At 38.5% G+C, this 19,496-nt stretch overlaps 1 protein-coding gene across 4 annotated transcripts in view; it reads right to left on the reverse strand.

Annotated features, from left to right (window-relative positions):
* Positions 1 to 19,496, reverse strand: part of CADPS (calcium dependent secretion activator) — a 393,346-nt gene that overhangs the window by 68,898 nt on the left and 304,952 nt on the right. For all 4 annotated transcript variants that reach the window (XM_063291524.1, XM_063291525.1, XM_063291523.1 and 1 more), the window contains 3 exons: positions 18,721 to 18,868; positions 8,836 to 8,910; positions 4,667 to 4,750 (listed from right to left, as the gene is read on the reverse strand). In XM_063291524.1, the coding sequence (XP_063147594.1) occupies positions 4,667 to 4,750; positions 8,836 to 8,910; positions 18,721 to 18,868 (307 nt within the window). The remainder of the gene's footprint in view (positions 1 to 4,666; positions 4,751 to 8,835; positions 8,911 to 18,720; positions 18,869 to 19,496) is intronic.

A 19,496-nucleotide genomic window follows, 5' to 3' on the forward strand; every position in this document is an offset into this window, starting at 1 on the left:
CTCACTCAGGAGGTTTTTCTGCTGCTTGCTTTATGGAATCTTCCAGAAGGACGGACTCCAATGAGTCTACAAGAATTATGCCATCAATAGGCAGCCCAAGAATGCTGGATCACAGGCATCCTTAGTCACTCAGTAATCCCAATAGCCTGATATTCTACCATTACTATTTGTTAGCATTTACTGTATATCCTGCTTTAGGGTGGAAAGTTGAACCATGTTCTTGTTAGAGTCATTTCAACAACCCTAAAATGTTGGTCAATGACATTATTTCCATACTGAAGATATGGGATAGACTTGCCTCCAAAATATGGTGATTTTTAATGACCAAGGTATCAGGGACTTGCATATGACTAGAGCAAGGGGAGGTTTTGGGCATTTTATCTTCAGCTCCCAACTTTTAAAGGCACATCTGCCAGCAGTGTTTTGAGTTCTTGGTTTTGGCATTACATGTAGACTGAAAAAAAACCCTTCGTAATCACAGCAGAAAGTTAAGTTCAGGCTGTACAGCTCACAGTAATATGCATTTCCTTTGCTGATCACTGAAGGCCAAAGCATCCAGGGTTTTAGGACTGTCTCTCTGAATTAAGTACTAGCTAGATGTTCTCCAAATTCCATTGACCACACTGCAGTGCACTGGGACATCAATTCCTTGCTGTTTAGACAATACTGCGAGATACCAGAAAAGAAGAAAGTGGATCCAGAGAAAATGGTTTTGTAGAGCTGATGCTGTTAATTCCAAATCCTCAAAAGCAGCTCTTCTTTATCCTTTGCTGCTAGTTGTCTCAAAGAAAAAAGCAAGCACAACAAGCCAACACATTATTTCCTAACTCAGATTGAAATCAGAAGTTGAACTTGGAGAAAAGAAATTGCTGGCTGAAATTTCTTTCTTTCTCCAGCACACAAAGATACTTCCATCTCAATGAGCTTTCAGTGGGTATTGCCTCATTGGGTTTTGCTAATTTGAAGCAGTAATATCTTTTCCTGTCAGCTGCATTCTGTATCTTTTCCATTCTGTGGAAATCTCTACTAATAATATTATGAGGTTTTATGATTATGTGAAAGGCAGCACTTGGTGCTTCCAGTAACAGGGGCAGAATGTACATTCTTGTTTTGATGTTGATATTTTTATTTGTGCCACGGAACAGAATAGACCAGGGTTTCTCAACTAGGGTTCTGTGGAGCCCTAGGGTTCCGCAGGAGGTCACTAGGGTTCCCTGGGAGATTTACTTAAAAAATTATTTCAACTTCAGGCAACTTCACATTACAGAGGTAAGCTTTATTCTTCATTTTCAGTTTGAGAACACTGTTCATGCATATATACAGGCCTACATACGAAATGAATATAATAATGTTGTAACTTCTGGCCTATACTTGAGCCTGAATGTGCAGGGGTTCCCCAAGGCCTGAAAAATATTTCAAGGGTTCCTCCAGGGTCGAAAGGTTGAGAAACGTTGGAATAGAGTAACAAAGAAGCTGAGGATGGGTGTGCAAGGTGTACTTCTGGAGCATGAGTGGAAATTGGACCCAACTCTTTTCCTTGGGCTTGAGAAAGAAAATGTCCAATAGCCATTTTATTCTCTTAATCAAACTTAGCTGGCATTCAGGGAGGGAAATGGCAGCAGATGCGTTTCCCAAGACCGCCCGGATGAGTTTCAAAAATTTAGTTGCAATTTTCCCTTTTTGGGGCAGAAGTTCTAAGGATTAATTTGATTAATTTGAAACAAGTTTCAGTGAGCTTATTTGGCTCTGTTTTTTTTCTCTGAAAAATTCTCTGTGATAGTGTGCAGCAATGAACAAATGTTGGTTTTACTAGATTTAATGGAGTTATATTTTATTTTTCTCCTTGATTTCTTGTTTTAGCTATATTTTAAAGCAGCTTGAAAATGTATCTTGGAGAGCAGTTTATACAGGCTTCTGAAGAATTAATATGTAATATAAGATAAAATAAAGACTCTATTATGCTTTTTCCAACTTAGTGCCTTTCAGTTGTGCTGGATCAACTCTCATAATTTCTCCCTCCCCTCCCCCTTTCTTATGATCACATCCCTAAACATGGACACATATAGACCCCAAGTACACAAACCAACTGTATCCCATACACCACATAAAGTCCTATTCACAGCTCTCTAGGCTTCCAGTGGAATGGCGGTCTGAATAGCTGTGCCCGCTGGTTCAGCGGGCAGAGCTGACAACGCGGTAATTTTTTTCCGGCTCAGGCAGGTTTTCCTGAAGCCCAGAAATGTTCTCTGGATCAAGGAGATTACCTGGAATCATCCCATCTGTCCTCCGGACGGCTGCTTCCAGCCAGAAGATCGGAAACAGCGTTTTGCTTTCGACTGGTAAGAGCCAGCTGGTGGGTGGGGATTTCATCACTTTCCAAGCTGCACTGTAGCCTTAAGACTGGCCACCCCATTTCTAAATCACCAATTTGTATTTTTTAAAAAGTATATGTACCCCAAGAGAGGCTTTTTACAGCAAAGAGAAGCTGCTTCTCTTGGTGCTTAACATGATTTTTGGGATTACTTTTAAAAAAAAAAAATCTTTTAAGTTTTGGATTTCATTCTCCTTCCAAAGGAAATTCCAAAGATTGAGACTAAACAATTGTCTTCCTGTTATTATTTTTGTACTAAATTTGAAGATATTAGCATTTTCTTACTCATTGAATCTGCTGTTTTGAACTTTCAGTTTTCTGCTTCTACTTTCCCTGGGGAACTGTCTGCATATCTCACTTTCGCTTATGTAGACACATTCCGGAATCCTTTCATATCTTCGACTTTCACTGGTTAAGGTCCTAGGGGGCGCCATAATCTACTGCGTGAGACATGGAGGATTTCAAATAGATTCTTTCAGACTTTCACCAGGATTTTAAACAGATTTCTTCTGACTTCTATCAACCTTTTATGCAAGATATCCAGGACATCATAGAAAATATGAGATCTAAAATGTGCCTTCAGGTTGGGGATGTGGTGGATGAAACTGAGGAATTTAAGAGCGATAGAAAAGTTTTTTTTAAGACTGAGATTGGGATTTTTATCGAGATGCTGGATGAAGACTGGATAGTGGAGCTGGAGAAATCTAAGGGACAGAGCAATCTGCCTTAAGTAAAATTGATCTCCTGGTGGAATGCCATGAAAAGAACCTAGAATCTTTGAGGGGGGCAGTTGGGCTGTCTGATCTTTTCAAGGAGAAAGCTCTGTGCACATTGTGGGGATATGTAAATGCTTTGGTTTATTTCGAAGTGGGATAAGGGTTGAAGAATGTTCATCTGGTTTGCTTTAAGGATTTGATTGATGCTACTTGCCTTTAAAGATTTGGATTTACTGTTTTGAATTGGCTTTGTTTTTTGGGTTTATTAAGATTCAAATTATTAAAACTTGTATTAGGGTTAAAGAATGTTTATCTGGTTTGCTTTAAGGATTTTATTGATGTTAGTCCCTTTTAAAGATATGGAATTACTGTTCTGAATTGTCTTTGTTTTTTGGGTTTATTAAGATTGGGATTGTTAAAATTGTTGTACTATTAAGTATAATAGCAGACAACTTATGTGCTTTTTAATTTGATTCTTATTATATTAGGTTGAAATGTATAAAATAGTGGTAGGAAGGGAATAATTAAATATTTTTATCTTTTGGAGGGAAGAAAGATGTTTAGGAGGTTTATATGAACTTTTTTTTTCTTTATTTTAATATAAGGGGGAGGAGTAACTGTACTTAGTGATTTTTATTATGGGTTAAAGTGGAATGACTTACAGAAATAATGTGGTGTTTTGGTTTAATATAGAGTAAGAGATTGATTATGGAAATTTTTGTATATCCTTGCTGTTAAAAGTCAGAAACCACATCTTTTTGTAAATTTGAAAAAAAATTCTCGTGTTTCTGCACTTTTTTAGTTTTTTTTCTTTCTTTGTAGTTTTTTTTTTTTGGTAGTTTTTATTCTTCTCTTGAAACCTAAGAAAATTTACTATAAAGTCCTCTCTGAGCTTGGTTGTTTGCTCCCAGCTCTCTCTCCCTCATGACTCTCAAAACAGTTCTTCTTGCTTTCTACTTCCTTTCCTACCCCAGAATCCCCTCTACTCAGTCTTTCAACTTCTCCAAGTCACAAATACTCTCCATCTATTTACGTTCTGCCAGCTATGGGCCCCCTCTCCTTTATTAGGCAGTATTAATAAGCAGGACAGGCTTTCCCACGAGGTACCCACTTTAGGTGGTAGCTGCTGGGGATCAACAGTGACTACCCTCCAAGCTACTTTATCTGAGCTCCCTAAGTGTTCTCCTCTGGTTGGTGGGTCAATGGTATATGCTACATGATCTCTCCTGAGCCAGTAAAGCGTCTCAAATATGGAAGATGCCATCTCATCAGCTACTATTCCAGTCAGAATCTGTATCCTGAATAGGCAAAGAAAGTCACATAGCCCTTTGCTTCAGGCAGGAAAATATCACGAACCAGCCCTGGGTAATAGAGGCCATCTCTTCTTGTCCCCTCTTTTTTCTTAACCAGGCAATCAGAAGTCCTTGAAAGCAAAGTGCTGAACTCCAACAATCTAATTCTTGCTTTCTAAACTCTATTTAGGTCCCTACATATTCACAGGTATTTCAGGGAATAACAATGAAAGATTGTCAGAATACTCCAAGTTATTCCAACTCCAAGTGTTAGCAAACCAACTTACAGTAAATGAGAGGAAAGAAGAAAACAATGTCCCTTCATCATATCTTGATAGCTTGGCCAGCACTCCTTCCAGGATGGTGACAAACTGAAAAAATAGAAATTTCAAGCACAGAGAAAAGAAATAAATCCCAAAGTAGAAGCTCTTCTTCATCAAATCATGACAACTGAGCAAGCCAGCAGTCTACTGGTGCAAATGGGATTTTATAACTCTCTCCTCAGTCTTCTGAATAGGACCATCGCTCAAATATATGTCAACTGATACACTTAGATTAAAAAACACTCGTTCTCTAATTAGTAAAGAGTAATCAATTGCAAAAGTGAGAGAAGCCAAGATGTGTTTATTATAGGAACTTATTGATTATTCTGGCATGTAATGCTGTTATTGCCGATGACTATTTAATTGACTTTAAATAATAGTTTCACATCATGGAATGACTTCATAAAAAGAACAAAGGACAGTCTGCCCTCTTTTTTTGCACCCGATAGCTTTAATTCAAGAGCACATAGATTAACTGTTAGCTACAAACAGACTTCGCAGAAGACAATGTGGTACTTTGATCAATACTTACAAACAATGTGAACACTTTTTTTTAAAACTTTAAGGCAAAACGTTTCAGCTTCCACCTTCTTTCTTTGTGCTGATGAAAATAAATGGGCATGTCATAACCTGACTATACCTACAAGGAGTAGAATTGTGCAAGGAATGGTTTGCCCAGTGAAACTTACACTATGGAAGTAAAAGTTAGACTTTGAAGAAGCAGGACAGAAAGGGTATTGGTGCCTTGGAGCTTTGGGTTTGGAGAAGACTGCTGAGAATGCCCAGGAATAGGCAAGGGGGAAAAATTAATCCAGAATTCTCACTCAAGGCACAAATGCCCAGACTTAAATTATCTTTTTGTGGACACTTTATGCCATGACCTGGCTCTCTTGAGAAGTCTACAATGCAGGGAAACATGGAAGGAAAGAAGAGTACAGCAGTGAAGGATGTATTGTTGGAAGACATGAAGGGCCAGCTTAGGGCCCTTCCTGCATCATTTTGGAGAAGTCTTATCTATATTGTTGCTAAGAGTTGACATGGACCTGTCCTGAGCAGGAGGGGGCCCCTATCCAGGGGGAAAAACGTATGTGTAGTTTAGAGACTCTGAACTTTCCTTCGAAGAAACTCAGAGCAGACCCGCCTTGAGTTTTGGGTTTAATCTGTGAGGGTTTCCCACGGCCTTTCAGTCTGGCAGAATTTTCTGTCTAGTAGAGTAGAACAATAAACACTAGAGACTCAAGCTACCGTCTCAGCGTGGTTTTTCACTCTAAGATAGGACACAATCAATTAAATGTACACTTATTTCCAGTTATTAGAATTAGAACTAGTATATGTCATGAGTACTGATGGTGAGCAGGAGGGGGCCCCTATCCAGGGGGGAAAACGCATGCGTAGTTTAGAGACTTTGAGCTGTCATTCAAAGAAACCCAGAACAGACCCACCTTGAGTTTTGGGGTTTATCTTTCTGGGTTTTCCCACACTTCTTCAGTTTGGTAGGATTTTCTGTCTACAATAGCAGTAATAAAACACTAGAGACTTTCTCCTCATCTCGGCGTGGTCTTTGCTTAGTCATGACAGTATATGTCGTTACTGATAGACCAACTGCTCTTTTGCTATAGAAGTGGTTGTAGTAGCTTTGTATATGTTGAATTCCTAGAACTTTTTAGCTTTTCCTTTCAAATGTCTTCCATTAAGAACAGACACACTGTTCCAGTGTAATGCCAGAGTTTATAAACATAAATTAATGTGACAGACTTGGCAAATGTCTAGATCTGAATTAAGGGACTGGTCACCAAGCATCTGTCCTTTGATGGCATTAATACATGTACTAAAGGTTCACAAGGAGTATAAAGAATGCTTTGTTTTAGAATATCTTAGCATTTACATCATACCCATTTCCTTTTGCAGCTGGATAGAATGACTGATGGAATTACCAAGTAACTGGGAATTAATAAGTAAGAGGAGCACAGATAATATAGATGTCACAAACTGGTCCAAACCAATAAAAAATATATAAAATGCAATACTCCAAAATATATATTCTAAATCCAATCAATAAAAAGGCATGAAAATGCATATTAACTAATCAACAAGAAGGTACTTTTTATCATCTTTGGTGGACATATAAGAAAGCTAAGAAATATTGGATCAGATATGTACTTTAATTCAGAGAATTATCAAAATAAATGTACAATTGAAACCAGAGGTTTTCCTTTTAGATTTGATGGGTAAACCGATCGAAAGAAAACATGGGACTTTGTTCTTATGTATGATAACAGCAGCGAGACTATTATATGCAGTTATATGTGGAAGGACTTACAAATACCTACAATGGAAGAATGGATGGTGAAGTTAATAGAATTGGCCGAAATGGCACAACTGACTACTTTGATTAAAGAAAAGGCTTTGTCTTGCTTTGCTTCTACTTGGAAACCACTTTTGGACTTTTTACTTGAAACTGAAAGAAATGAAACTTTAATTTTGGGATTTGATGATTAGAATTGTTTATGATTATAGAAATATTGTGTACTATTGTTAATTTTAGAGTAAGAGGTTTATGCATTTTATATTTGTATCTGTACCAAAGAAAGTTAAAAGTTATTCTTTGTCTATTCTTTTCTTTTCTCTTTTCTAAACTCTTAATTTTGCTTTCTTTTTGATCTTTTCTTCTCAACTTTTTTTCTGTTTATTTATATTTTATCTTTTGTTGAAAATAATGTTCTGAAAGCCATGAACAGATTTTGAGGACATGGATGAGATGTCCAGAGAGATGAAACCTACCACTTGCCAACTTCATTCATTCATTCATTCATTCATTCATTCATTCATTCATTCAATTTATATAACCACCCATCTCAAATATATGACTCTGGGTGGCTCACAATTGCTACTGATTTTTATGGCAGATTGTACCAGTCTAAGTGGCTCTATGATTAATGAATGTCTGAAATGATGAATGTCTTCTTATGGGGAGGGATTTTTTATTTCATCTTGCTTAAAGGGAACAGTAGGAAAAGAAGATTTCCTTAACCAAGCAAATATTTTTGCTGAAGTTTTTGAAAGTGATCTTACAACTGCAGAATGCAAGTACAGAAATACTGAAAGTAAAAGAGAATGAAGGTAAGTCAGCACCACTACCTAAAGAACTACAATACTCAGAAAAGAATCCCAAATAAAGGTTCTTCCAGCACTTTCAAATGTCTTGCATCACTATCTTGGCTGTCAATCTTGTTTCCACCAAACATGGTAATTGGAATGAGCTGCCATTTAATGGTTTTGGGGACCTGAAGGGATTTTATGGATTTATTATTATTTTTTATTTATTTTTATCCTGCCTTTATTATTATTTTTTTTATAAATAACTCAAGGTGGCAAACATACCTAATACTCCTTCCTCCTCCTCTTTTCTCCACAACAGCAACCCTGTAAGGTGGGTTGGGCTGAGAGAGAGGGATTGGCCCAAGGTCACCCAGCCGGCTTTCACGCCTAAGGCGGGACTAGAACTCTCATACCACGTCTGATTGGCTCTTGGGCTGAGAGAGAGTGACTGGCCCAAGGTCACCCAGCTGGCTTTCATGACTAAGGCGGGACCAGAACTCTCAGTCTCCTGGTTTCTAGCCCAGCACCTTAACCACTAGGCCAAACTTTATATGGAAAATTCAGTGGCTGTTGAAGTAGAAAGGTAAAGAAAGAGAAGGGGTAGTTTGGGTTGGGGAAAAGGAACTATGCAGATATGTGTGCTGGGAGGTTTAGGAGAAGACCTGAAGAAAAGGGATGCCGACTCAGAGGTCATGCTTTCCACAGTAATTTCAGAGTTCTAAGGCTGTAAAGGAGCAGTGAGGAACAAATAACCAGCAATCTTGAAGATGTGATCAAGTTCTAAAAACACAAGTTACATCTATATCGTGACCCATATACTATAGGTTGAATACCTTTTTTCTACTCCATTTTATATAGAATACAATCATGAGATATTCAGTCTATCAAGACTAAGTGATGTATGATTTCTCCTATGACAAACAACAAACCATCTAAATGTCCTAGTGTGTCACATTTTTATGGGAATGGGTGTGTGCATTTCCTTTAAAGGGTATTATTAACCATGAATCACTTCACTTGAAGTTGAAAGTTACCTTTGCTACAAGGAGTGTTATCATTTCTTTGACGGTTTCTTCAATTAGTTCATCTATTTTTGAATGGTACTGGTGCTAAGGATGGAAGAAGAATGGGAGTAAAATATTATTAGCATACATCAATTGCAATACACGTGGCTATTTTATTTTACTGTAGATATTGACTATGGCATTTAAATGTTGATTAACATGTGTTCTAATGTAGTGGCCAGTAATGAATTAACATATACACAATGCCTTTTACTAAGGAGCCTCTGACAGGATTTTGTGAATGTTGGTCAAATCCTAATTTTAATTCCCTGCATGCAGCTGAGCCAACATTAAGGAGAATCAAATGCATGCAGGATAATGTCTAGCATCTCTTTGCTATACGTAAATCATGAAAATAAGGGAGTGCCAGCGGTAAAAGAGCATATTACATCTGTTGTTTACAGTTATGGATAAGATGCTCATTCTTTAAGACTGAAATAATAACTTGAAATACAGCTCACACTGGCTAGCACAATGGCAGCTGTTTTTGGGCACACAGCAAAGCTGTTGTCAGTCAGAGGAAACCTATAGATGAGTGACATTGAAGCAGACAAGCTTCAGTACGTGGGGCCATTGAGTATGAATGACCAGAAGCAGAATTTAGGTTTTAGAATCCACCTTTGGAAATAAAATTAGCTAGGTATGTAGAGTTCCAATTCACGTGCTTGTTAGGCACTTGAATGAATTGGGGCCTTTATGATCAAGTGTAAAAATGATTGAGACATGGGTGTTCTGAGTCATGCAAAAGATGGCAAGTGCAGCACTGGGACCCCTCCAGTGAGATCATGCTGGGGCCTTCAGTCAATGCCAACTCATAGAAAAGGTTGACACCAACAAAACATCCACGTCACTTTCTATACAGAACCAGAGCTCCTCCACCCCATCCCCCACCCAAATACTGACCAGATCAAACTTACTTTGTTCTGAGATGATCACACAGGGGTGTGATTTCAAGGAAGATGGGAACATTTTCAGCTAATTTGTAACAAACACACTTCCTTTTTAAAAATAAAGTCCTTTTGTGACTAAACAAGCACTATGGTGTATTCTTTTGTTTTGCCAAGAACAGACAAAATATTTAATATATGATGATTTTCTTCCACATTCCCTCTCCCCCACATTAAATAAAACATTGAAAGTGCTGATCTTAGTCACTGTATTTATTTCCACTTGTTTGCGCTAATGTTATTTTAAAATGTTAATATACAACCGAAAAGAAATCTAAAAAAAAAAAAAAACCAAAACAAAACAAAAAAGCATTAGAATAGGCAGATCTGCTATAAATACTAAATTGTGCTTTAGGGAACAAAGGAGTGTGAGGGGCAATTAGAAGTGTGAGACATTGGTCCCTTAGCACTGACTAAAGTTCCTCGCTAGTTTGAGCTGCTCAGTGTTTGCTTTTTTTTCAATGGAACAGTCACATTCTACAACAGGAACTTGGAAGAAAAGAAAACAAAATGTAGGACACACTTACCCACTCTTTAGCAAACTTTCAGATGATTGGGGACAGAAATAAAGAGGAAGGTGCAGAAGACAGGAAAAAGAACATATGAAGGTAAACAATAAATAAAAACAAAACCTTCAAAAAATGGGACCGTATAAACAGGGGCTATGAAGATGCAGCAGCATGCACAGAAACAAGAAGCAACAGGAAATGAAATTATGAATAGATTCCCTTTTTCCTGAAATACCAGAGAGATTGCTACTGGAGAGAATCACGCAGAAATTCAAAAAGGGTTTTGAAAAGGGAACAGGACACATACAAAGAACATCTTAGTGAGACAGAGAAATATCATTTTGTTACTGTTGAAAACAAAAAAGACCATATGGACAGTTCAGTGGCGTGGCAGCTGCTTGTTGAGTTTCAATGGGCAGACTTATTAGATCTCTTGCTCACTGGATCTTGTGATAGTGATGCTTAGAAAGGAATACGCTCCCAGAATTAACGCAGGAGCTTGCCCATCTCACTTTTTACTCCACAATCAAATTGGTTCTTGGCTGTTCTAGTTACAAGCTGTAATTAACATTGAAGCCACCGTCAGAACATAATCTTACACCAACTGAGTTCACTCAGTAGTTAGATTGATAGTTTAGTTGATTTTAGTGATTCAATAGTTTATCTGATGGATAATCTCCAGATCTGAGATATGGCTAAATGAAGGATAAACCTTCTGTTCGAATGGGATGCAGAGCCCCCAATTCCATCCTTTCACTGATGGCCCCTTCAAGCTCGGCTGAACTATGTAATTAGGATGAAAAAGAGGGTGGATGTGTCAAACGTCCAAGGCTACCCTTTTGGCTGGATCTACACATTCGGCAGAATCAGATGGTAGAGACCTGAAGTAGTAGAACAAACGACACCACCTTATGCTGTAAGTGATTTTTACATGTTTGCCAAATTAAATAGAAGAAAAACCTGCAGGTAGAGAACCAGGTTAGCTGATAAAGAGCCCTTGCTCAATGACAGAGTGCACACTTTCTATGCAGAGGCTCCAGGATTTTATCCTTTGAATTACCAGTTAAAGCAGAATTGGAAATACTGCAGAGATCCCTACCAGAAGGAATCAAGCAGAAAGAAAAGATCTGGGCCTGAGTTCCTCTCAGCTGCTACCAAATAGAATAGAAAATGCTGTGACAAACAATATGACTGGCATCAGGCAGCTTCCTATCTATGTTTTTACCCAGCAGGGTAAAGCAGATACTTCTTTCACTTACAGAATAAAATTCTACCATTATAGGACTCTACCACCCCATTCTGTTTGCTGTGTACAGTTGCAGAGGTGTGTTCTCTATGCTCAGGGGAATGGAAGTGTGTGTAGAAATGGGTGGGGAGAAGCGAGTCAGCGTAGTTCAAAGTGTGCATGTGCATGCATGCACTGATAATGGCACAGAAGTGCTGGAGAGGTTAGGAAACACAGTGTTTGCAACTTGCAGCAAGGTTGGGGAAATCAACAAAGGATGCGAGGAAAAGCAGCAGCATTTTGAAATCCCACCTAGTGCTTGCTTCTGCCTCCCTTCCTCATGTAAAGGGCCTAAAGACATAGACTTGGGGATTGTCCCCATCCATTCTTTGAAGAAAGCTGCTAGGTTGATCCAAATTAGCTGGGAAGCACAGACAGACCTCTATTTGCACAGGAGAGTGAGGACAGTCAGGAAGCAATCTCACCAGGAAGGCACTTTCCCAATTCGTGCCAGGATTAGAAGCCCACATACATCCTCCCTGGTCCCCATCTTCTAAACAGGTTATTTCACGTGCAAAACCCCTTTTTCTCCAGCAGCCACAGCCACTTTTGCAGTTATTTCCTCTGGAAGGTGGGATGCAGGCAGTGCTGCTGAGAAGTCACATGCCATACCATGAAGAACGTGCTCAACAGAACAATTGCTTAGATGCACAAAGCCATAGATGTGTTCTGCAGAATGGGACCTTTTGAGAGACAGACATGTGCTGCCCACTAAGCACAGGACAAAACTTGCAACCGCACATCATGCACACCAGGGGAACTAGGTTGGTCAGACCTCCGTTTGGAAAGCACACAAAGGCAAAACTATCTTTTGGGCACAATACTGTATGTGCCCAAACCTGGCACATTCTGCCCCTCATGCATGCATGAAAATGGGCCCCTTATACAAGCATGTTAGGCTGAGTGGGAAGACATCAAAGAACATGCAAGTTGGACATCTCCAAAAGCGCACCAATGCTTTTGAAAATGCAGTCCATGAGAAATGGTGCCAAAGCATGAAATTTAAAAGAAAATACTCTCTCAACTGATTTCTAGCCCCCCACTGGATTTTGCATATAAGTCCAAAGACATGCTTAATTTGCCACATTATCATATTGTTTTAATCAAGAACTTTTGCTTGTTGGAGGTGAGGAAGGGTGACAATTCTCATGCTAGTGTTCATTTTCGTTGGATAAATTATGAGATTTAACTAAAACGATGGCTAGGTGTGTGCAAAATAATACAGTGTGAAATGTATTGACAAATATATTTTCAATTAAAATCTTGTTTACAACGCAAATAAGAATGGCAGCAGGCACAGCAGCACCAGAATGGAGCCAGAAAGATTGAAGATTTGATCCTCAAAGTTCCTCACCATGGCAAATCCTTTTGACACAAAGAGTGGTGGAGCTGAACAAGAAGATTTAATCTTTAGACTGAAGGCCAGAAATAGCTCTGACCTTCAGAAAGCATCCAATATGACTAAAGCAAGGACTACATCTTTCCCCCAAATCTTCTGAATTCATTGAGAATATGGGCCAAGAAGTTCACGTTCACTGAAGCTGAACCTTACTCCAGGCCTAACGGTTGCCAATCAGATTCTGTGGTGACATGGTTAAGATTACTGTCTTTCATACATTTCTTTATACTCACTTGTATAAAAACTAAGAAGTAAAGCCACATTGAAATCAGTGCTGTGCCCTTTTGCTCATGGGATTGCTTTATTAAGATATTCTCTTTTTTTTTTTTTGCTAATCTTACAGCAAAAATATCTTATAGAATGTTTACATCTTATTCCCTCTCTAATTTCATCACAATTCAATGTGGATGATGGGGATTGATGTATGGTGTTGATATGGGTTAAGAAACTGAAGATTCTGCTCTTGGCAGACATTGAAATGGTGAATACCCTGTGGTTGATTTTCAGGTTCCCATGGTGCAGAGGCTCTGTCGCTGTTCAAACATTTGCCTCAACTGGTCCCTGCAACTAAGCATCTACTGCTTCACTTGCCATTGGTAGAAACTATCATTACACTGAGCATATAACAAATCAGCTTCTTCACATTGATTGGAGAGGTGGCCTGCAAAACTGTCATTCCTACATATTGTGACTATTCTGGCTGAACTTTGATGGGAACTAGGAATTGCCAGAAGAAAAGCAGAAGGCTGCAGCATGGTAGATGGACTGTAACCTTTAGTTTTCCTAGGTGGCTAGTGCTAAACTAACTTGGTTGTCAACAAATCCATGGTGTGGAATTCAGAGTGGGGAACTGAGACATGTTAAGAACATGACTGGTTCTGGTGAGCTTCTTCTTTGGTTTACTGAACAGTGGTGAAGGAGGAAATAAGGAAGCTATCTAGTTTGCATGAAGAGAAGGGTTTAAATCTGGAGTCCTTCTGGTCTTAATCTGGATGCCTGCTATTTTACAAGACCCCACCATGAAAAAGACAATAATTTAATGAGAGACCTAGTTTGGAGCTGGACAAATAATCTTAGATTATTTGTCCAGCTCCATTTTGTCTATCTGCCACTCCCAACCCGGCATCCTCCAGATGTATTGTGACAACTTCCAGAACTGTGCAAGCCCCAACACATCTTGGAATTGGGGAATTAAGGAAGATGAGTATGGCCTTAAAATATCTCGTTCAGAATCTTTCCATCATATGCTATCTGATCTCTGTCTCTAGATGGAGCAGGGATTGAATTTGGGATCTCTGAATGGCAAGCATCTGCTCCACCCTTAAGCTATAGATAAGCTCTAAGCTTCCTAAGTCTAGATGACAGTATTTTAATTAGAGTAAGGACATCCTTTTCCATGAGTGATTTTCAAAGATGCATTAGTGGCAACCCTGCAGCAGAGAGTTATATAACATGCTTGTCTCTATAGAATAAAGTCTCCAGTGAAAATATGGAACAAGTAGTTCAGGAGGGGTGGGGAAGCCTAAGGTTTGTGTGGAGAAGCAGTAAATGCTAAGGCCGCCTTCTGCTGTGTTCAGCCTAACAGCACCCACACAAGAAGCAGCGTAAGACGGGAGACAGTTAGCAAGCACAGTCATAGAACATGGAGTCCAAGGCGGCCCATTACCTAGCAAAGAAAGGTGGCATTTACCCATTCCTAGATTGCTATTTTACTCCAGACATTTGGGAGTGAATGTGTTGAGTTCCCTCTGAACTGTGTTGACAACAGCTGTATCTTGTGTTGTCCTCTAACTTCACAATTGGTGGCCTCATATGCTGATGCTTCTTCTTATTTTCCCATTGGCTTGGCTGCCTCAAACAGCCATGTTTTAACCATGTGGAGCCTTCAGTAGCATTAATTTCTTGGAATGCTTTCTTTCTGACATTCAGAAGACTTCTTCTACAATAGCCTTCAGGCACCTTATAGACTTATCTCTTCACTCATTCACATTTCTATGTGTGAATGACATTTTCCCCTCTTCTCTTCCCCTCACTTCCTAAGCCCTGCTTTTATCCAAACCACTTCTAATGTTTTTGTAACCTTGCTTTCATTCTGAGATTTTCTTTACTTTATGATGATTAAGTTTAGATAAAAATCTAGTACAAAAATCAAATGAATAAATACATATGGAAAATCTGACCCAGAAGTTACACTGTACCATAATAGGGGCTTGCATTATCTAAAGCTAAACTGCTTTGCAGGAGGGGTTTGCTAATTCAGACAAACTATGAGAAACTTTTGCCTAATTTATTGGTAAATCAAGTTTCCTAAGCAGATTCCATCTGACTTGAGTAACTGTATGTGAGAGGCATATTATACTATTGAGCTACTAACAGATTGTATAGATGCTGCATTTTCATCAGTGACCAAATCTGACCTTGGAAATGAAATAAAAACATACCAGACCAAACTCAACATGTTTGATGCATGTATTTCTGCCTGTCCATACATTAAAAATTCAGAGGAAAAATATTTAAAGGGTAAATTATGTCTGCCAAATGTCTGAACAGCTGCCTTTACATATAAGGACACAGGAGAATATGGGCATATGTATTCAGCATAATATTTTCCTTAAAATGTATTTAATTAATCTATTTCTGATCATACCCCCCCCCCCAAAAAACCCAACCTGGAACAAGGTTTATGGGATCACTATATATGGTGGAAAAGCCTTATGGTGTAGTACTTGTATTTTTCTCAACTTAAAGGAACTGTGAATATTTTAAGAAATCAAGCAACAGTTTAAAATGAATTCTTTCTGCTCTGAAATTGTTCTGAACTAGTGTGGAAGTAGGAACATTTTGTTTAAGCTCATTAACCAAATTCCTTTGTCTGACCAGCCAGCTCCATTACCTGCTGTGAAGAGAAAACGACTGCAAATTGATTGTTGCCATGTATGGTAAAAATCTGGATCAGCCGTATGATGAGTAAAAAGGGGATGTATTTGTTAGTAAGGTAGGGCATCGAAAGAAGGAATAAAAATGTGAGAACACCAGGGAATCCCACTGAAAAGAGGCAGGGATATTCAGGTGATCCTGGGAGTGGTAGTGTCGATGGTTAGATCGCCTGGGGAATAGCAAAGTGTCCCCATTGCACACAATATGGATGGCAGGAGGTTAAAATGCAGTCAAAATGAACATCATTCTTTCTCTTGAATTAGAGACCTAATGGTATGGTAGCTAGAATCCAGTATAGCCCTTCTTAATTTGAGGGAGGCAATAGGACGAAAATCTAGTATAATTGGCAGGAGTTACTGTTCACATACAGCTGTTCAGTACAGTTATGTGTGCATTGTTCATCTTTAAGAGGAACAGGGGAAAACAATCAAAGAGAAAAGGTGGGGCTTGAGTAACTGAAATGAATGAAACAGCAAACAAAAGAGGCTAAAAAACAGAGACATTTATGAGACAGTAACGGACACACTGATAATTCACATCTGATTTGTGGGTCTATTAGATCTGGCTATTGGTTTAAAACATTTGACTACAGCAACTGCTACTTTACACAACCACTGTGGGATCTCTGAATGTGTTCTCTAAGAAGCAGACATGGATGTACTAAGATATACGAAGGCTGATTCTTTGCACAACTGAATGTCTTGTGATTACCATGATAGTTATAGCTCTGCAAATACAATATGAGAAACAAATCATATTGGGTAGTTGTGTAATGCAAAGTGGCTGATGTGACTTTTGCCTATGTTGAGCCTAGTGAGATGTAAATCTGACAGCTGATTAAAATTAAAGGCTACAGCATAAAATTTCCTATCTCATGTACAAGTCAAACCTACTTGCAGATGTCGTACTGTAGATGGATAAAGCTGAACATTAGTTAATAATTTTATTTACTGATGGAAATTATTATGAGAGTCAACCCAGGAGTACTGAAAAACAGGGACCAGATGTTTAAAATAAAAAAGTTTTTAAAAGAAACTTTTGTTAGTATTTTTTAGCTTTAGTATTTTTGGGAAGCTGTTGTTTAACTGCTGCAGTAATAATAACAACAGAAGTTGGGAGATGCAACACTGAGAGTGAGATGGAAGGGAAGTGGCTGTTCTTTGCTGTTCTTAATATCAGGGGAACAGTTGCCGTTGAAGCATTTTTCCTTTTCCTCCCTACCTACACTGAATGGAGTGAAGATGGCGTGTGTATGTTGGATGGGAATTTGGGACAGTGGTTTGTAGTGTGAACAGTTGGGGTGAGTTTGTGTGAATGGTGTATATGAACAATTATGAGAATGTGGTCAATGTGTGATGTGATGCATGTGTATGTAGGCTTCCTGTTCTCTGCCTGAGCTTTTCAACTCAAAATATTCTCTGGGCTGCCCACATTCTTCATTGGCTTGCTGTAGATTAAAGCTCTGGCATCTGCTTGGCCAAAGATTTCACAAAAAGTTTTTCTTATTTACTATAGTGATTGGAATCTTATCATGCCAAATCTTTAAAAATGTAACACAGAGTCTCTGCAGGGCTTACATCTTTTCCTCTTCTCATTTTAAGGAAAGTCACATGAAAGATTTTGACTAGTTCTTATCCTCCCTCCCCCTCTCTTCCTTTCATGCTGTATATATGGATATAAAAAACAGAACTGTAATGGATTTTGGAATGGGAGCAGTCTGTTCTGATATTTTTCATGAGGTATTGGTGAGGGAAATGTTTTGGACCCACAACAGTCAATTTGCATCTTGGGATAAATCACAAAAGTCAGCTAAAACCAAACCAAACCAAACAAAAAACCAAATGATATACCAAAGAAAGAAAAGGAAATGGGGACAAAAGGACCTGATTGATCATAGCCCAATCTCACATTCAATCCAGTCCCTCTGTACTGGACCTTTACAGTATCCAGATTAGGTATCTATTCAACAAAGCAAAAATTGGGAACACACTGGAAACAGATTCTGTACATGAAACATTGAGTAGTTTGCATTACTGAAAATGAGATCAGAAAATCCAAGACCTGCATTAGGATCGGTCTTAAATGATGATGAAAAATGTTGAACATTGTTTAAAGTCTTCTGAGCAAAACTGATTCTGATGATGCATTTCATCAAGCTCAATTCAGCATGTCTTTCTACTTTATAACATTACATTAGAATTAGAAAACTTCAGGTTACAGTAGTGTCTCTTGAGAAGAAAAACAAATTAGACCAGCAGATGACAAAACTGGACTAGTTTGGAACAGTTGAGTCATTAAGGACCTTGAAGATTCTAAAATGTAACATCTGGAGACTGCCTTTTTTAAAGCGACAAATTAATTAAACAATTTATTTTCTCTTAAACACTTTAGTTTAAATATTTTTGTTTCTTTGTCTGATAGTCAAAATAATGTCTTCTTTTCAACTTGGGTGTTATGTGGACAGATCAACATTTTGAGGGAAACAGATTCCAAGGTTGAGTTAATGACTCAGTTTCACACACTATCATGCATAAATAGGCTACAGAGGTACGTTGTTCACATCACAGTCTTTGTCAAAAGTCACTTCTAAGTGACCATAGATCTGACTGTCCGTATTGATTATGGAGACTGATTTGATGGAGTGATCCAGTATTTTCATCTGCTTAGTCTATTTAAGACTAAATCTACAACAGTTAGAACATTTCTGAATCTAGCAAAATATGAGATGCAGACTTTGCCTCTTTCAAAAATTACATTTTTTTTCATAATGCATTTTACCTCTTGGCCCATTTCCATACTGCAAAGTTTTGTTGATTGAGCTTTGGCATCAACCATAACATTAAACATGGTGCATATTGACTGAGGGACTCGGAAATCTGTTGACCGGCTTGTTTTTTGTAGCTTTACTTCAAATGCAATCCGGGTTCTGTGAAGCATGATTAAAAAAAAGGAAGATGTTTGGCTGAGCTGTAAATATACTGCATCAAATAAACCTTGTGATCAATGCAACACAATGTGAAGGTTTCAGAGCAAAGGACACTGCAGGCTGATATGAGGGTCAGGGGAAAAAAATGGAAAGATTAAGACAGCCATGTTGGTACGGCCAGGGGTGTCCACAGGGTGTGATAAAAAAAGCTAAGATGGTAGCCATGGTGGTGTGACTAAAAGTTCACCTGTTTTCTCACATAAAAAATGGTGGAGCTTCAATTGCATCATGGTGGCTGTTATCTTGACTTTCTTGACCACTCCCTCTGGACATCCCTGAATATGGCAGAATAACAAGTGTTCTGAGCTTCCTTCAGAATTTTGCCTAAAGCGAAGTTTGGTGGTATCAAGGAAACTGCTATTCTAAAGGAGGGCCATTTCCCTTGGCTTCTATCTGTCTGGCTTTGAAATCAATTTGGCAAGCAACTTTTTTCACATTTTTAGATATACTTTTCAGACTGTTTCTATTTCTATGCTATATCAAGAGACAAGAAAATTAGTAAGTACCTTCCTACACTAATTAAACAGTGTGATGATGTTATCACGGCAACTGATAAAAATGCGTACCT

Source organism: Candoia aspera, chromosome 2 (genome assembly GCF_035149785.1).
Source record: "Candoia aspera isolate rCanAsp1 chromosome 2, rCanAsp1.hap2, whole genome shotgun sequence".
NCBI lineage: Eukaryota > Metazoa > Chordata > Lepidosauria > Squamata > Boidae > Candoia > Candoia aspera.